The sequence below is a fragment of the Neurospora tetraspora genome (assembly GCF_033439725.1).
Source record: "Neurospora tetraspora strain CBS 560.94 chromosome Unknown B0H65scaffold_5, whole genome shotgun sequence".
NCBI classification, from domain to species: Eukaryota; Fungi; Ascomycota; class Sordariomycetes; order Sordariales; family Sordariaceae; genus Neurospora; species Neurospora tetraspora.
Genome location: NW_026944387.1, coordinates 4479909 through 4496884, shown reverse-complemented (window position 1 = coordinate 4496884; position 16976 = coordinate 4479909). Strand labels below are relative to the sequence as shown.

At 50.3% G+C, this 16976-nt stretch overlaps 3 protein-coding genes across 3 annotated transcripts; all 3 read left to right on the top strand.

The window, feature by feature from the left end:
• Nucleotides 1-376: 376 nt before the first annotated feature.
• B0H65DRAFT_245866 (serine hydrolase-domain-containing protein) lies at nt 377-2173 on the top strand. The gene is made up of 4 exons (XM_062822395.1): nt 377-554; nt 834-1268; nt 1465-1999; nt 2105-2173. The coding sequence occupies exons 1-4, from the start codon at nt 513-515 to the stop codon at nt 2128-2130; spliced, it is 1038 nt and encodes a 345-aa protein (XP_062681126.1). The 5' UTR covers nt 377-512; the 3' UTR covers nt 2131-2173.
• Nucleotides 2174-9445: 7272 nt separating this feature from the next.
• B0H65DRAFT_429761 (uncharacterized protein) lies at nt 9446-13647 on the top strand (the record flags this gene model as incomplete). Its single annotated transcript, XM_062824843.1, has 5 exons — nt 9446-9679; nt 9756-10262; nt 10327-10512; nt 10576-12868; nt 13268-13647. 5 exons carry the CDS (start codon nt 9446-9448, stop codon nt 13645-13647), a joined length of 3600 nt encoding a protein of 1199 aa, XP_062681125.1.
• Nucleotides 13648-15511: 1864 nt separating this feature from the next.
• On the top strand, nt 15512-16698 carry B0H65DRAFT_444053 (uncharacterized protein; the record flags this gene model as incomplete). Its single annotated transcript, XM_062825666.1, has 2 exons — nt 15512-15610; nt 15844-16698. The coding sequence occupies 2 exons, from the start codon at nt 15512-15514 to the stop codon at nt 16696-16698; spliced, it is 954 nt and encodes a 317-aa protein (XP_062681124.1).
• Between the last annotated feature and the right edge of the window lie 278 nt (nt 16699-16976).

Here is a 16976-nt window from a genome sequence, read left to right as displayed (position 1 = left end):
CACGCCAGGCATGCTCTCCATGTTTTTCGATGGTTTGAACCCCGCAGTTCTTAGTCCCAATTTCTCGAGACTAAGGTAGGTTTGTGGGATTAGACTTCGTCGCCGCCTGATATGGGCTCGACTTCCTCGCGGCCTGGTATGGGCTGAACGACGCAGTATCATCTGAGAAAACGCCCACAATACAGATTAATCACGCGAAATCCGCGAACAAGGGATCTCATCGTCTGATATTTGCTGAAGCCCCAGTATCATACGAACTAACGCCCGCTGTATGGCCTAACAACACCATACAGCGGGCCCCAACAACACCAGGAAGGAAAGGGCATAATAACGGCACGGTCAGCCGCAACAATTGATCGGAAAGGGTGTCAAGTTAAGTTCATTCTCTCAACAGTCCTCTTCGCTTTGTTCTTGTGGCCAACTGACCCTTTGTTCGAGGATAACAGTTAAATTGACGACTTTGGGTATCGAAAGACGGGAAGGAAAGACCTCCACGAGACAAGCAAACCAAGATGAAGTTTCTCTGCCTCCCCGGAGCCTACGGCAGCGCAAAGGCCCGTAAATCCATGCTCTCCTTTTTTTTCCCTCCTTTTTTTCCCCCTGTATCCTTTGTTTTTCTCCCTTTTCTCCAAAATATGCAGTAGAGTTCCCTGAAACTGCATAACCCCTATTCTGCACATACACCAAAAGATGTCGTCTAACTGCATCCCCCAGCGTGGTCAAAAACCCATGTCTGCCATCAAAGCCAGCTCCCCATTCTGCATATCTGCCAGTTGGTGCATTGTACTTTTATCCAAGACAACAATTACTGACAGCTCTCGCCCCCTTCGCAGAACTTCGAAGTCCAATTCGGTCCTCTCGCCGAAGAATTCAAACGCCGTGGTCTCGGCTCCTTCACCTACTCCCAAGGCACACATGAAGTTGCCCCGCCCCCCGGTTGGGAAGACTACTTCGGCAAGCCCCCTCTCTACCGCTTCCTCGACGTCTCCAACGGCGATGCCTTCGAAACTCTACGCCGGCTGCGCCACGTGCCGCGTGGCCTGAACCCCGAAGACACAATGCGCCAGCTGCAGGGCGCGACCGTAGAGGAGGACTGGCACCAGGAGGCTTGGCGCGAGGCTCTGGACGGGGTGTTCCAGACGATCGATGACGACCCGGAGATCGATGCCATCCTTGGCTACAGCGAGGGCGCGATGGTGGCGGCGAGCGCGATCGTGGAAGAGCAGGAGCGGTGCATGAGGGAGAAGGGGAGGGAGAGAAGGATCAAGGTATGTGACCGTGTACCTGCGAGTGGAATTTATTCCCACGTTGTACGGGATATCTGCGTCGTTTACTAACTCTGCATGCCCCGGTATGGCGGCGGTATGCAGGTCCCTTTCCAGATCTCATTAGCGGTATAATGCGGGGGTATGCCTACCCCATTTACATTGCAAAACGCTGACGAACCGGGAACAACAACTGTAGTTTGCTATCTTCATCGCGGGCGCACCGCCCCTGAAGTTCGAAGGTAACAAGCGCATCACCGCGCAACTGTTCGACGAAGTCGGCGCAGTCATCGGCATCCCGACCCTCCACATCTTCGGCTGCGACGACGCCTTCCTCTCCTCCGCAGTCGCCTTATTCAACGTCTGCGACCCGAGCAGCGCAGTCATGTACGATCACGGACTCGGCCACATCGTGCCTCGCGACGCCGAGAACGTCTCCCTCCTCGGAACCGTCCTCGGCAATCTCGTCCCGAAAGTCGAAGACCAAATCAGAAGGGACGGACACTTCATCAGGAAGGACAGAAGGGAGATCAAGCGCGAAGCCAAGAAGAATAAGCAGAGGGGGCCCCCTCCTGCGGCCGAGAACAGCCACGGCCAGGGAGTGGGAGGGAGGCCGGGAATGCACCAGCGCGGAAACTCGCACCTTTCTGTGGGGTCGGCGCAGGGAGGAAATATCAGTTCGGACCCGGGGACCAGCGGAAGCATCACGCCGGCGGAGGTGGATTTCACTGTTGGTAAGTTGTTTTCTCGGCGTCTATGTCACGCCCCTTTGGGTGACCTTCCATGTTCCCTTGCGATCGATGGAAGAGTGGGTGTGGGATGCTACTAACTGGAACAAGCTATGCTGAGGAGGACGGACGTTTAGGGGCCGAGTTGGCCCAAGGTCCGGGCTGCTCCGCGCATTGGATTCCGGAAAGCGACGGGTGAGGTTTGTGGACTAAGCCCGCGTGCTAACATTCTGGGGGTGTAAATCCCCGTATATATATATATATCGGGAGGTTGACAGACTTTCGACAAGGTACGAGTGGTTGCGATGGATTCACATGCCGACATGGAGACGACAACGCTGGTGGAAAGAGGGAATTGGGTGATGGGATCACAACAGATTGTGCAGGAGGACGAAATCCCATCGAGCACACACACAACGACATTGGTTTGGAGTATTGGTTGATGGCTTCTGGATTACGGGCACAACTGGCGTTGGGCTTTCGTGGGCATAACTGGAGCCGAGATTGCATGGAAACGGCTTTGGGAACGGACAAGACTGTATTCGAACGGGGGAAACGGCGGAAAACCAAAGACTGTACCAACAAAACGACTGGGTTGGGATGGTACTCAAAAGGGAGGTCGGGGGGAAAGGAGTTGGGGTTGGAACTTATAAGGAAACGGGCAACGGCATGTTTGATACCGGCGATGACAACAACAGATTGGAAGACATCAAGGACACGGCCGATATTCAACATCATCAGGCACTCACATCACCTTGGATTGATTTTCGGGGTTTTCTCGACCTTTCAAGTGATCGGGCACGGGATAGATGCATTATCCTTCTGCATTGAGGCTCCCATGCAACCAAGCAGAACATAACGTGCAGGCGGGTAGAACTCACCATATGCAGGATCGTACAGGTATGCAATGCAACAAGACGACGGGAGGACGGGAAGGAACTGCAGGAGGAAAACGGTGAGCAATACACCGAATGTCCTCCCGTCGAACAACAACAAATCCGTAGAACACCAACACCAAGACCACCGGCATCGGAACCGAACGTCTTGTTGACTTCCATCAGAGCGATGATCAGGCGCGCGCACCTTCATCCATCGCCATCAACATCTTCACACACCACTTCCCTCTCGCGCCAGCTGCACAATGACCATGTGGAATTGCGGATGGAGTCAAAGAAAACTTTCAAAGGTCAACAAAACTTGGATCCAGCAATCATCCTTGAAGTTTTCTCTCCGAACAATCTTTGGGTTTATAATGTTTGTCTTGGGTATCATGTCGTCGGTCATGTCCGCTGGTCCTAGTGCCATTGGGCATTGTACGGCACGCGTGGATGTGGATGCTAGGTGAGCTGGGGTACGTCGGCTGTCAATTTGTGATGACGGGTGATGGTTAACAAGGGACACGCCTGTCGGTGATCTTGGTGTTGTGGGGGAGAGAAACAAAACCGAAGAAGAAGTTTTGATTACGGAACTGGCCGAGTGTTCAGTGCAGTAGTGCGGTGGACGAGATGGTAAGTCAGTCCGGCAATATCGACATCGTATCCATCACCTCCTTCGATTACTAGAGGTAGGCATGCAGCTGAAAGGTAAGGCAGCTCGGGTAGGTAAGCAGGCACAGTAATCAATCTCAGCTGTGCTTGCTGTGCACAGTCACCTTATTACCCCGGATTCTGCATGTAACTCAGACAACAAGGGGTGCTGCCACTCAGATCCTATGCAATAACTACCACATATGCAGAATGCGGAGCCGGCTTTTGGCGGATTTCTGACCACGCCATCGTATGCCGTTAGAGGGCAGCTTTTGGTGTATTTGCAAAGTAGGGGTCATGCAGTTTCGGGGGACTTTTTACCGAGCTTGGTGTGTGCATTGCTTCTCAGTTGTGCACTTCGGCACTGTTCGCTTGCACGTTGCCTGTGCAGTCATCTCCCAAGGCAGTGTCGGTGGCTGTCAGAGCGAGCAGATGTCAGATTTCAGATTCCGGACTGCGAGATGCAAGGGATTTGCATCCAGACCCCAGTCGCTTGTGAAAAGAAAGAGAAGAAAAGAAAAGAAAAATGACAGGTCACTCCTTCCCCAGTTCCCCTCATGTCTATCTCCCGTTGTGTCGTCTTCGAGAGTCCTCGAGTCCCTGGTTGTTTCCTTTGAACTTTTTGATATGAAGGACATCGCCGGAGTTCCTCTCCGTGCCGTCCCGTGGTCCGTTCCGTGATGCTGACATAAACCACCAGAACCTCTCAAACTCGCCTCTCCGCACGCCTCGTTTTTCACGAGATTCTCAAGATCCAAAAACACTGGACGCCACCACTCTCATATTCAATGCAAATGCCTTTACCAAGATATCCAAAGCAAGGTCGAGGCCCATGTCTATCGAATCGCCAATCACAGATGTGACAGATGTCATGCCGGTCGCAGAGGGGATGCAGGTACCATTGCTTTTTCCTGGGACCGGCCACGGAGCCTTCCTTACCTGCGTGCCGAGGTGTACCTACATGGCTTACAGCACTACAGCGAGTACAATGCGCTATGTTCGAGGCCTGCCATTGTGCAAGTTCCATCTCGGTTAACGCGATGATGGATCTGGATTGTGTTTAGTGGGAAGAAGCCATGCCGATTCAGTACTTGTCGACCGAAGCATCGACAATTGAGAATGATACTGGAGTCGAGTCTGGAGTCCGTCATCGTTTCAGACATTCGGATCGACACTCGGAAGGGACTAAAAAGGACTCTTAAAGTCCAGTCTTGGGAGGTGCCGCAGATTCCCACACGCTTTTCGATGGATGTTGTTCTGCCGAGATGATTTTCAACAGATCAACGGATTTTCTCAGGGGTTTTCGAGTCTGCGAGTCAAAGCGCTGTCAAAGCTCCGGAAGTGCCCCCCCAGAAAGGGCAAAGCTCACTCGCAATTCGCCGGGCCTTTCGCCGTGCCGGTGCCGGGGATCCGATGCGGATGGAGCCCAGAACAACCGGACCCAGTCGGGGGGACCAATGCTCTGCGTCCTGCGATCGGTTAAGGCGATCCACCGGCGCTAGAATCGATAGAAGCGATGGAAAAATCTCCATTCACCCCCGTATCCCATCTCGCATTCGGATACAGATATCCCAGCGGATATCGCAGCTGGCTTGGCGATGGGTATATCGTGGAGACGACCGGAGACGACGACGACGACGACATGGCCGAACGAATAGAATCACGAGCCCTCGTTCGGAGCAAGTGAGAACGAGGTCAAGTTGCCAAGAGAAAAAGTGTCTTAGCTCTACTTTTTCTTCTCCCCAGAAACATGCGGAAACCATGGACAAATAGACCCATTTCCGTGCGCACATAGTCCCCCCCACATTTTATCGCTAAGTAAGCCCAGCCGCCCAGCCCAGCCGCCCAGCCGCGCCAATACACCGTATATATCGCTGCCTAACCGCCGCCGCTGTCGCGCTATCTATTAGCAATCGTTAGTATTGAGCGCAATTAAATAAAGCTATCGCGAGACTTTACCTTAGTATTGAGCAACTATTTACAGCGATTATCTATTATCTTTATTATTATTTCGTATAATATGCTCGACTACATAATATTTGCGTAGTATTTATTAATATACCTCGCCCGCCCGCCTAAGTAAGTTAGGAGCCTAGCCGATTAAGATAATTAGCGTTAATAGGATTTAAATAGAATCGTTAGTAAAATGCCTTTAATTCCGCTTTGAGCAATTATTTCTAATTGGGGTACGCTTCCTCTTATTAGATTTCTATCGTTATTAATCCACCGCCGCCCTTACGAATAAGTAAGAACACGGTTACCGCAATCCCCTAGCGAACGTGCTACTAGATAGTAGTTTCTAGTACTAGCGAGGTTTTTAATACTAATAAAGTTTTTAGAGTTAATAAAGTCTTTAGAGTTAGCAAAGTCTTTAAAATTAACATTAGCCCGGCCTTTATTTACTTCTTTAAATTATAATAATAAAATTATTATTTTCGATTCCTTATAAGATTACGCGGTATTTATAGGTTTTTTAGATAGGGCGTTCGAAATATATCTTCGAAGCGCTTCGATTACTTATACTAAGTAAAAGTTGTATTGAGGAAAAAGTAGGGTAATTAATAATTCGTTAAAGAAATTAATAACGTTTATAATTATAAATTAAATATTATTAACTTCGTTAATAATATTATTTACTAGTAATAAATCCGATATAATTATAAGGAAGCTATTAATATAGCCGTTAAAAGGTTATTTAATATTATTAGAATGAGCGCCCATTAAATTACTTACTATTTGAATAGTACCTTCGAGGATAAAAACGTCGCCCCTCCTCCTAATATCCCTAATAACTAGTTAATTATAGAATTACGTAGTCTTCGAATTCCTATTATAGCTTAGGAAGTTTAGAATATTTAATAGGGCATCCGATATATAAAGTATAATCTTTATACTTCGACGACGATACTTATCGATTTACTAGAATAATATAAAGCGACGTACAATATTAAATATTATATATACTAAAATCTAACTTTTCCTAACTAATAAAAGGTAGCACGAATCTTTTAAACCTTCGAATAATATATCGAAATATAGAAAAAGAACCCGCACGTATTATTAATAAATAATATATATAAAATATTATTACCCTTATTAATTATTTAGGGTCTTTAATTAACCCCTTTTTTTTCTTTATAGGTTAACCACTTTAACCTTCCCCTATTCAATATTATAGGTATTAATATCCTAAACTATGATTTTAACGTCGCTTTTAGCCTCGCTAATGGTAAGGGAAAGGATAATTTTATTTAATAGTTCGCTTACTTAAAGAAGCTTTAAACCGATTATAAAATCTTAGACCCCGCCGTTTTTCTTAGCAATTTCAATAAAGGGTCCAAAAAGGCTGCTATCGCTACCTACCTAGACGTACTATATCAATTATATATATAGCACGTTATAAAAAATATAAACTATTATCTTAAAAAAAATTACGTTTAATTAGGGGGTATTAAGCTAATCCCCGATACTAATTTATTAAATCCCCCGCTAACTATTCGGGACTTAGATAATAACGGCCCTAATCCGCTATTATATAAAGGCCCCGTAGCCGCGCCCGAGGATGAAGCTAACGCGGACGAATATATCGATAATAATTTAGAAGAGGAAGACCCAAATAAGGTTAAAAACGACGCCGCCGCCAACTATTTTACCTAGTAAAATAAGTGTTAAATAATAGATAGAGAATTTATAGCGTAATTAATTAGCCGGATTATAATATATTTATTTTTAATTTTAGCCGTCAATTCTACCTTAATTCGTATAAGAGGTTTCAAATTATTTAGAAAAAGTTATATATATTAACGACGAAGGTTACTTTAAAAGGGTATAGTAATTACTAGTTTATAAATTTAGACGCTAAATTTATATATATTTAATATCTCCTTTCCTTTCTATAATAAATTTCAACTACAGTATTAACTGCCTCAGTAGTAGATAATTGATTGGATTGATGACTCTAAATAACTTTATGTAAAAAAAATGACGCTAACGACGTAGATTTGGCGATGCGTGGGCATCGATTATGTGGCCTCAGTTGTACGCGGTGTGTTGGCGCGGCTGGGCTGGGCTGGGCGGCTGACTCAGCGATAAATGTGGGGGGGACTATGTGCGCACGGAAATGGGTCTATTTGTCCATGGATTTCGAGAAACATTCCCTGTCCCCGTCATTCGGGCCCCGTCATTCAGCTGCCAAGACGTTGAGAGCAGGCGGAGTCCTGGATGACGGACTTTGGGGAGTCCCCGGCTTCTAACATTTGGCGAATCGATGGTGTCAGCTCGACAGCTCGGACCAACGACCCCGATTTCCAAGGAGCTCCTCGCTTGTGATTGCGAAGAGGATTTCCAATAATTTGTACCGATACGCGAGCCGAAATAGCCGATCGCGGCCGCCTGGAGTTTACTGGACAGCACAACATTGGTCATTGGGGGAGAGAACAAATCAAAACTCTTTCTCACGAGCTTTTCGGTCTCCAAGTGAAACATGGGCTTGGTCAGTGGCTACCTAAGGGCGTGTTTGGATGCTCTGAAATGGCCCTCTGAAGTGGGTTCTCTGAAATGGGTTTTCAAAGTGTTGCACGGGCCTTTCTGAAATTCTGATTTCAATTCATCCGGGCCTGAATGTTGGCTCTGAAATTCGAGGATTTAATGAAAGATGATTGGACGCAGCGCTAAGAGTGGGGCATGGAATTTCAGTCTGAAATGTTCAGAGCGGTTCCAAACAGCACTCTGAAAAAACAGGGTCTGAACATTTCAGAACCCAAGTTCAGAGCATCCAAACACGCCCTAACCCTCGGTAACGCTTCCATGTTTTCCACAATCCTCTCAGAGACAATCTGTCTTTTCACACGAAATCCCGTGGTCATGGCCAAAAATTCCCAGTGGCCGAATCACACGTCGCCGACTAGAGGTGCTCGGTAACCACTCTCAAGCCACTGTAACCACAGCCCACACACCCTACCTTTCCCCCGATTGGAAAAGAAAAAAGAGAAACTGATGGAGGCTGGAAGGCGACAACGAAAAGGGCTTGATTGTAGTTGTCTAACGGAAGAGGAGAAACGGAAACCAGGGCAGCCTAAATACCTGGAAGGGAGTGCCGGTAATGGAACGGCCCAGTGAATGGGCAAAGCCGGTGAATGGGCGGCCCAGGGCACGGACTTCCAACAGAAACCCCTTTCCCACTGGGTTGGCTACACGTGGATCGAGTGAGGAACACCCCTGTGCCCTACAAGGTCGCCGTCAGCTCTAGTGATGAAAACGGGGTTGGGCCCGGGCTTTAGAGTAGGCCCAGCTTTGGAGTAGGCGCACATGCAAGGGGTGGCTTTTACAGAAATGATATATCGAACACACTTGCCTGCTTTCTTTTGTTGCTTGTGTTTATCATGAAAGTTTTCCTTGTGGTGTTTCTAGAAATCTACCTCTGCGACTACCTGCCAGGTTTAACAAACTGAACGACACACATTCCTGTCACTGACGTCGACCATACCTTACCTGAACAATATCACACCACAGACAACCTATCCATCACACACCATTCATTGCTTTTCTTTTATCTCACTGTCTCACATCTCCAGGACCAATCCAACCAATGACGGCGTAAACGCCTCTGACATTGCCTTTCGGCATGTTGGATTCACGACGACAATAACAACTACGACTTCCACTTACCGCAAACTACTACCTAAGCCAACATTAAGCTTCATTAAGCTTCATTAAGCTTCATTAAGCTTACTTCCAACTATACTACTCTACTATACCACGCTGCCACGCAACATTGGCGCAGATCACCTCATCAACAATATCCACATGTAATGGTCCATCGTTCATCATCATCATCATCGTCAACAATCCTTGTACATAACGAACCAACTGAAACATTGCCATCGAAACGAAACACGCGTATAACGAATGCAAACACGAAAACAAAATGAACGAGACACGGCATGAGGAAGATCTGCGGGAACTGGCCAAGTACCTAGGCCAGGTCGTTCCCTTCCACTTATCGCCGGGCACCATCGTCCTCAGCTACATCATCAGCCTGTGCGGAGCGATATCGACGCTGGAGTTGATGAACAGGAGGACATCACATAAAGGTCTTTACAACATTTTGCTTCTGATAGGAGCGGCGATTTCGTTGGGTGGTGTTAGTATTTGGTGTATGGTAAGCTTCATTTTCTCCTTCTCTTCCCCCATCCCCATTCTTACAACCTCACTAATTTTTGTCTACGGGTTAACAGCACTACATAGGCAACCGAGCCATCATCCTCCACCACGGCGAAGTCTCTCTCCAAATCGCCTACCACGCGGGCATCACCGCCGCCTCCTTCTTCGTGCCCATCATCGTTTTGTTGTCCGCCTTCTTCATCACCGCCAACACCACCCTCATCACCTGGTGGCGCATCCTTCTTTCTGGCGCCCTATCGGGCGGCGCAACATGCGGGATGCACTACCTCGGTTCAGCCGCTATTCGCAACTACAAATGCAGCTATGACACGGGGTACGTGGTGGGCGCGACGGTGATTGCCGTGTTTGCGAGCACGGCGGCGTTGGCGCTGTTTTTTGTGTTCAAGGCGCTGTGGACAAATAGTTGGTGGAAGAGATTGGGGTGCGCGGTGGTGCTGAGTGGGAGTGTGAGTGGCATGCATTGGTGTGCGGCGGTGGGGACGAGGTATAGGTTGCAGAGTTTGGAGAATGTGAGGAGTATGGTGGCGCATAATGCTACGATTATTGTGGTGCCTTTTTTGGTGAGTTCTGAGTACGAGAATGATGGAAAATGAGAGAACAGAAGGGGCTGACCACCAGAAACAGGCGATATCAAGTTGTTTGGTCATGGCAGGCGTAGCCATCCATTCCAGTCGAATCCGCAAAGTCTACGCCAGCAAAGCGCAAAAGATCACTCTCGCTGCAGCGATCTTCGACGACCATGGCCGAATCCTCGTCACGCCGGACGGTAACCTCCCCAGCGAGGAGATCACCACCACTTTCCTTCAAAAGGTAAACAACCCCTTTTTTCCCTTCCCCTGTCCCCCTTTATCCCCTCCGTTAACAAAATGCCAGACCCAACACGATCTCTTCTCAACCGGCCACCCCCTCTTCCACTGGATCTACCAAGCCTCGCGCGACTGGTACCTCATCTCCAAAATGGTGGACAAGATGGACCTACACCTGGCCTCCCTTCCGCACAGTTCCACCTCGCACTCGCGCAAAGCGCGCATGGGCATCGAGTTCATCGACGAAGAAGGGAAAATCATCGAGGACTACGACGTCATCTTCCGGGAAATGTTCTGCTTGGCGACTGTCGACCTCTCGGCGAAAATGAACATGACGCTGGACGAAGCGGGCGTTTTGTGGGATGAGATTCTGACGACGGGTGGGATATCGAGTGGGGTGCATAGTCCGTATGGTGCGCATGGGGCGCATGGGGCGGATAGTAAGAGGAATTCGGATGCCAGTGCTGGTGCTGGACATGATAAGAAGGGATCGGCTTCGACAGCGGCGGAGATGCAAAAGAAGTTGGAGGATTTGGCGGAGAAGGGAATGATCCAGACGGGTGATCAGGGACATGGTTCGCTGATGTTCCTTGTCAAGAGGGTGCAGGGGAGTCATGCGATTGACAAGCTGGAGGCGTCGGGACATATCTTTGCCGATCTGCACCAGGTCTGCAGGATTATGAACAACAGCATGCAGATCCGGACAGGCAAGTTGGAGGAGAAACTGAGGTCGATGGAACGATACACTCACAACGCCATGCTCGATCCGGGTGTACACGTCGGTTTGTTCGCCATCCGAGCGAGGGTGGATGTCCAGCACTTCGATGTCATGGTCCGGAAAGAAGCCCGCGGTTTGCTCCCGAGTGTCAAGCTACCCATCGAAAGACTCGACTCCTCCGACCTCGCCTTCCTTCGACGCCACGACGGATTGTCCATTTCGTACTTCCTTAAACGGTTCCGACACAGCGAAGAGATCCCCCAGCAAGACGCCAAGATCGCCAGTATCCTGTACGACGCCATCAAGGACCTCCGATCACTTGTCGACGACACTCTCTTCGATGAGGCAACGTTGGTGGCCAAGGTCTCCCAGGTGCCGTGCAAATCGCCCGACAATGACTCTCGCGCCATCGATTGCTCCATGCTCGCCTTCTGCATGATGATTCCCATCCACAAGAGCGTCAAGTGCCCGGAATTCGAGTTCACTCCCCTGCCATTCTTCAAGGTGCGGCAGTTGGCGCACAAGAACTCGCCTTACCACGCCGCTTTCGCTCGGTCCGTCCATCGCGAGATCTACCCGATTCTGAACGACCTGCCGACGACATCAACCGCCGTCGACAAGCGACGAGTTCCCGCATGGTTATCCTCCTGGCTTCCTTCATCGATTCCAGGGCCAATCCTACCCCTCTGGCGACGACCCAACCACCAATCCCACGACCTCCACCCCTGGCGTCACCAGCGCGAAGACATGGATTCTTCCTCCCTCGTCCCTTCCAGCAAGGAACACGTCCGTCAACCATCTTCGAACCGGAGCGTCTCGACCCATTCCCTGGACGTCTACAGCACCATCAACTCGGACGACAAGGGAGGGACCCAAATCCAGCTGCAGCCACAATCGCCTCTTCAACTTTCTTCTCGCCCTCCACCATCTCTTGGCTCAGTACAGCAACAGCAGCAACAGGGGCAACAAACTCCCGGCAGCGTGACTACACCGACTGGGGAGCTGGTGACCTGCCCCATGCCTCTCCACCTTTACTCCCCGCGCGAGAAACCCCAGCAGCTTTCCTACGGCGGCATCATGATTTCCCAAGAGGTTTCCGTGTCGGTTGATGACTCCGCCCCGGCTGTTACTATTTCTAGCGGTAGCCACGGGAGATCACCGCCGCAAACGGCGCCGCATCATCGCCATGGTCTTCACAACCATACCTCTAGTCATGGCAACCACCAACATAGCCGGAGCGCAGGAGGAGCGTTTGATTTGCAGATGCTGCACGGTGGGAAGAAGAGGCGGCTCCTGAGTAGTTCGGGGGATAAGCATAACGACCAGAAGAACCAGCGAGCAAGGTCGAGGTCGCGGTCGGGATCAATGGGGGCGGGGTTGACGTTATCGACGACGAGCCCAACCAGTCCTCGCTCTCACGGCCATCCCAATAGGCGCGGCTCCTGCCCAATCGATGACATCGACACTCTCAACCCGCTCAACCCTCTCAGCCCACAATCTCCCAACGACCACCAACCATCGGAGCAGTGTGTAATCAACCACTGCGACAAACACCACTACCCCCATAACCACAACCACACCGTCCGTCACGGGCTCGGTCAAGGACTCGGCCAACTCGGCCACTTATCATCACCCCAAACCAGTCCAACACGGCGCTCCCCGTTTACGGGTTTCCCACTTTCTGCCCCATCAGGCCACTCCGCCTCGGCCCCCGACCGATCCAACAACAGCTCCACATCACAACAACAACAACAACAACAACAACAACAACAACAACAACAACAACAACAACAACAACAACAACAACAACAACAACAACAACAACAACAACAACAACAACAACAACAACAACAACAACAACAACAACAACAACAACAACAACAACAACAACAACAACAACAACAACAACAACAACAACAACAACAACAACAACAACAACAACAACAACAACAACAACAACAACAACAACAACAACAACAACCGACGTCCCCAACCCAGCCCGGCCCAGCTTCTCCGAAACCCCAACCCGACTTCGGCCTAGCCCTCAGCCCTCTCACCTCTCCCCAATCCCAGGGGAAATCACTCGGCAGCGTCCCGTCCTTCTCTCAAGCGCTAGAGCAGGGATCTGGACCGTTCTTCGGCAGCGGCGGCGGTGCGGGGCACAACAATTACAACGGGTACAACGGATACAACGGGTACAACGGGGTAAGCGCCAGCGCCGTGCTTGGTCTCGGAGCGAGCAAAGTGGAGGTGAAGAAGGAGGGAGATGTAGTGAGGACGTTTGTGGATGATTTGTTTAGTGTTTGTGTTAAGAACTCGGGGGCGGGGCCGGGTGGTGGTGGTGGTGGTGGTGCTGGGGGTTTTAGCATGGTGGGGTTGGGGACGGGGGGAGGGGAGAGGGAGAGGGGGTGGAGGAGGTGAGCTTATTAAGGTAGTGATTATGGGGATGTGAGTTTGGCATTCACTGGATGTGCAGGTGGATGACCGGCAATGGTTTTTCTTTTCGTTGGAGTTGCATTTGCGTTTGGGATTTTGCTTGGATGGAATGCGATGGAATGGGAGTATGGGACATGGAACATTGAAAGCGATGAAAAGGACGGCATTTTTATGTTGTTTTATGTGCAAAGGATACCCCACACATTTTAATGTAAATATTTCTCTTTGATGGATGTACATAGTGCGATGTTTATGCAGTGAAGTGGACTTCCACTTGGGAGGGTGACGTGCGCGGAGCTGAGCAGTCTGGACCGATACGGTCTGGATGTCCGGTGTGCGCGCACAATGGAATGAAAATTTGTTGAATGTTCAAAGGTTCAAAGTTCGGATGCTCAAGGTGCAAATGTAATCCTGGTCCGATAAGCGGCCATTATATCGGGTGAAAACCTGGGTTGGCGACGGGACCTGCGGCAGACAAAGGCTGATTTGATGCAGGTGGTTGGGGACGGCAGTGACGTACAGACTGTTGACATGGTGACGGGGTTGGGGACGACAGGACCTTCAACTCCAGTCTCTCTTTTCCATCTGGCACAGCAAGAACTGGATGCAAACAACCCAATCGCATCACCATTGAGACCAAGCCGTTGTTTCTAGATGACAATGTCAAAGCGGAATGACGAACTGGCTTGCCATTTTCATGGATGGCTTGAGATCGTTGCCGTGGAAGCATCGCAGGTCGAATTCTGATGTTGATGTGAGCCAGGGGAAGTCTTGGCGGGCGTGGAAGCCCAAATGCCATGTTGACACTCTACGATATTGCAACCCCCAGTCAAATTCGTTGCTATGGAAAGCCTACAGCCATGATATGAATGATAGTATATCAATTATCTTCTCGATCGTGGTGTCGCCTCCATCGGATTGCGCACAAAATGCTGGACTGTTAGGACCCATTTCTGGTTCAGGTTGTAACCATGCCGCGACCGTTTGACACCCGGCAGCAATGGTGAAATGCAGTGCCCTAGACTCGCTATGACGTGCCGTGCAAATGTCCGGTGAATGTTTCTGCTCGTTGTCATGGTGCAACCGAGGTGGGCTCGCTGTGATCGACCCAAGGCTGGAAGTGAGTTTGGTCTCAAGCTGACCACGCCGCCCAAGACCACAATCGTCAGCCAAAACAACGAGATATTGCTAGTTTGAACTTGTTAAACCCACGCGCGTAATGCCTAGAAGTTATTCCTACTTTTTCCCCGTCGAAAAAAACCCGTGCGCGTGCTGTAGCTGTGATAAGCCGGATCCGCATCACCACCAACCGCCTCAGATATCTCTCACCACCCGCTCCGATTCTCACTTCCCACCTCACCCTGCCATCACCACCCTTCTTGCAGACCAATTTCCTGCGAACCTGAAGCTCCCAATTCCCGTCCCAACAATTCCTGCCGCCCTTCCCCACCCAAAATCCCTTCACACATCGAATTCCCAGCCACACTCATGGTGTCTGCCAGCCCATGACACCTGGCCCCGACACATTGACATTGGTCCAACATCGGTCTGACACTTGCCAGAAATTTCACGGCATCCCGCACCAATTTGCCAGAGTATAAGAACCCTCCCATCTTCCACCAACTCTTCCTTTTGCATCTTCCTCCCACCACCACATTTCCAATTCTCGAACTCGCACCCGCACAACTTTCTTCAAAACTTCGCACCTCTTCCGTGCTCAACTCTTCCATCATCCATCGACACTCGTCATCCATCAACAATCTCAACTTCCTTGCCACCTCTCCCGTGCCAAGGTCACCACTCGTCCACACTCGACTTTCCTTTCTCACTTCATCAACCAACAATCAAGATGCCTCCCAAGGCTGAATCCTCCGAGAAGAGTCCTTTCACCGCGCGTGAGATTGACACTCTCGTCATGTCCTTTTTGTGTATGCCAGAAATGCCTGTGGTAGGTCGCACTTTTTCTTTCTTTGTCCTCCATCATCACCATCGTGGTCATCATTATCATCATCATCTTCTTTTTATTCCTCTTTGTCACCGCCATTCACCATTCCCAATCAATGCATCACCGCCCTCCATCACCACTCATCTCCCCCTCACCACCCTCAACCTAACCTCACCTCCCCCTCACCTCATCCTCAACCCACCAACCCTTCACCCAACGATGCTAACCCCTCCTAGGTCGACTACGTCAAACTCGCCAACCACCTCGGCATGGCCAACCACCGCAGCGCCTCCAACGCCTGGTCGGCACTCAAGAAGAAGATCTCTGAGCTGAAGCCAGACATCCCCCTGCCGCCCAAGCCCAAGGCCAAGGGGAAAGCCGCCAACGGCGCTACTTCCAACGGCAAGAAGGCCAACGGCAAGGCTGCCAAGTCCGCTGTGGAGGTCAAGGACGAATCTGAGTCTGAGGCTGAGAGTGACAAGTCTGAGAAGTCTGAGAAGTCGGAGAAGTCGAGCGTCAAGAGCGAGGTTTTCGACGAGAAGAAGAAGCCTGTGAAGAAGGAGACCAAGCAGACCAAGACCAAGATCAAGAAGGAAGATACCCCCAGCGAAGAGGAGACACCCGTCAAGTCCGAGCAAAGCAGCGACGCTGAGGCCGAGAAGGAGTCTGAGCAAGAGCAGGAGGAACAAGAGGCCGAGCCAGTGATCATCCCCGCCACCAAGAAACGCGGCCGCTCCGCCAAGACCACCGAGAAAGAGGGTTCCCCGGCCAAGAAGGCTCGCACTACCGCTGCTTCTGCCGCTGCACCCAAGAAGACTGCTGTTCCCCGCGGCAGAGCGGCCCAGGCCAAGGCTGCTGCTGCTGCTAAGGCTGCTGAAGAGGCTGCCAAGGTTAAGCAGGAGGACCAGGACAGCGAGATGGAGGATGCTAGTGCTGGTGAGGAAAGTGATGGCGGTGTTAAGGTCAAGACTGAGGATAAGGAGGACGAGGAAATGGGATCGAGCGACAAGGATGCGGGAAATAGCAGCGAGGTGGAGGCTGCTGAGCAGTTGAAGCGGGAGCAGGAGGAGGATGTTGAGGAGGAGATTTGAGGGACTTCTCTTGCATCATCTTCTTTGGTTTGTCCTGGTCTTTCAACGTCTCACTTCGGCATCGGACATCGGCATCGGCATCGGCTTTATTTGCATTAGCGTGGGCATTGGGCATCAGGAAGGGGAGTATTGGTCAGCGGCAATCTATCACATCATAGCGAAGGGGTTATCAGTTCATGTTTCTTTGGCGGCAACGGGAACGGAGGACCTAGGATAGGTGGGAGGATTGACGGCACTCCTGTATCGTGTGTCTCTGGTACTTTGTTTGCCGCGGAGTT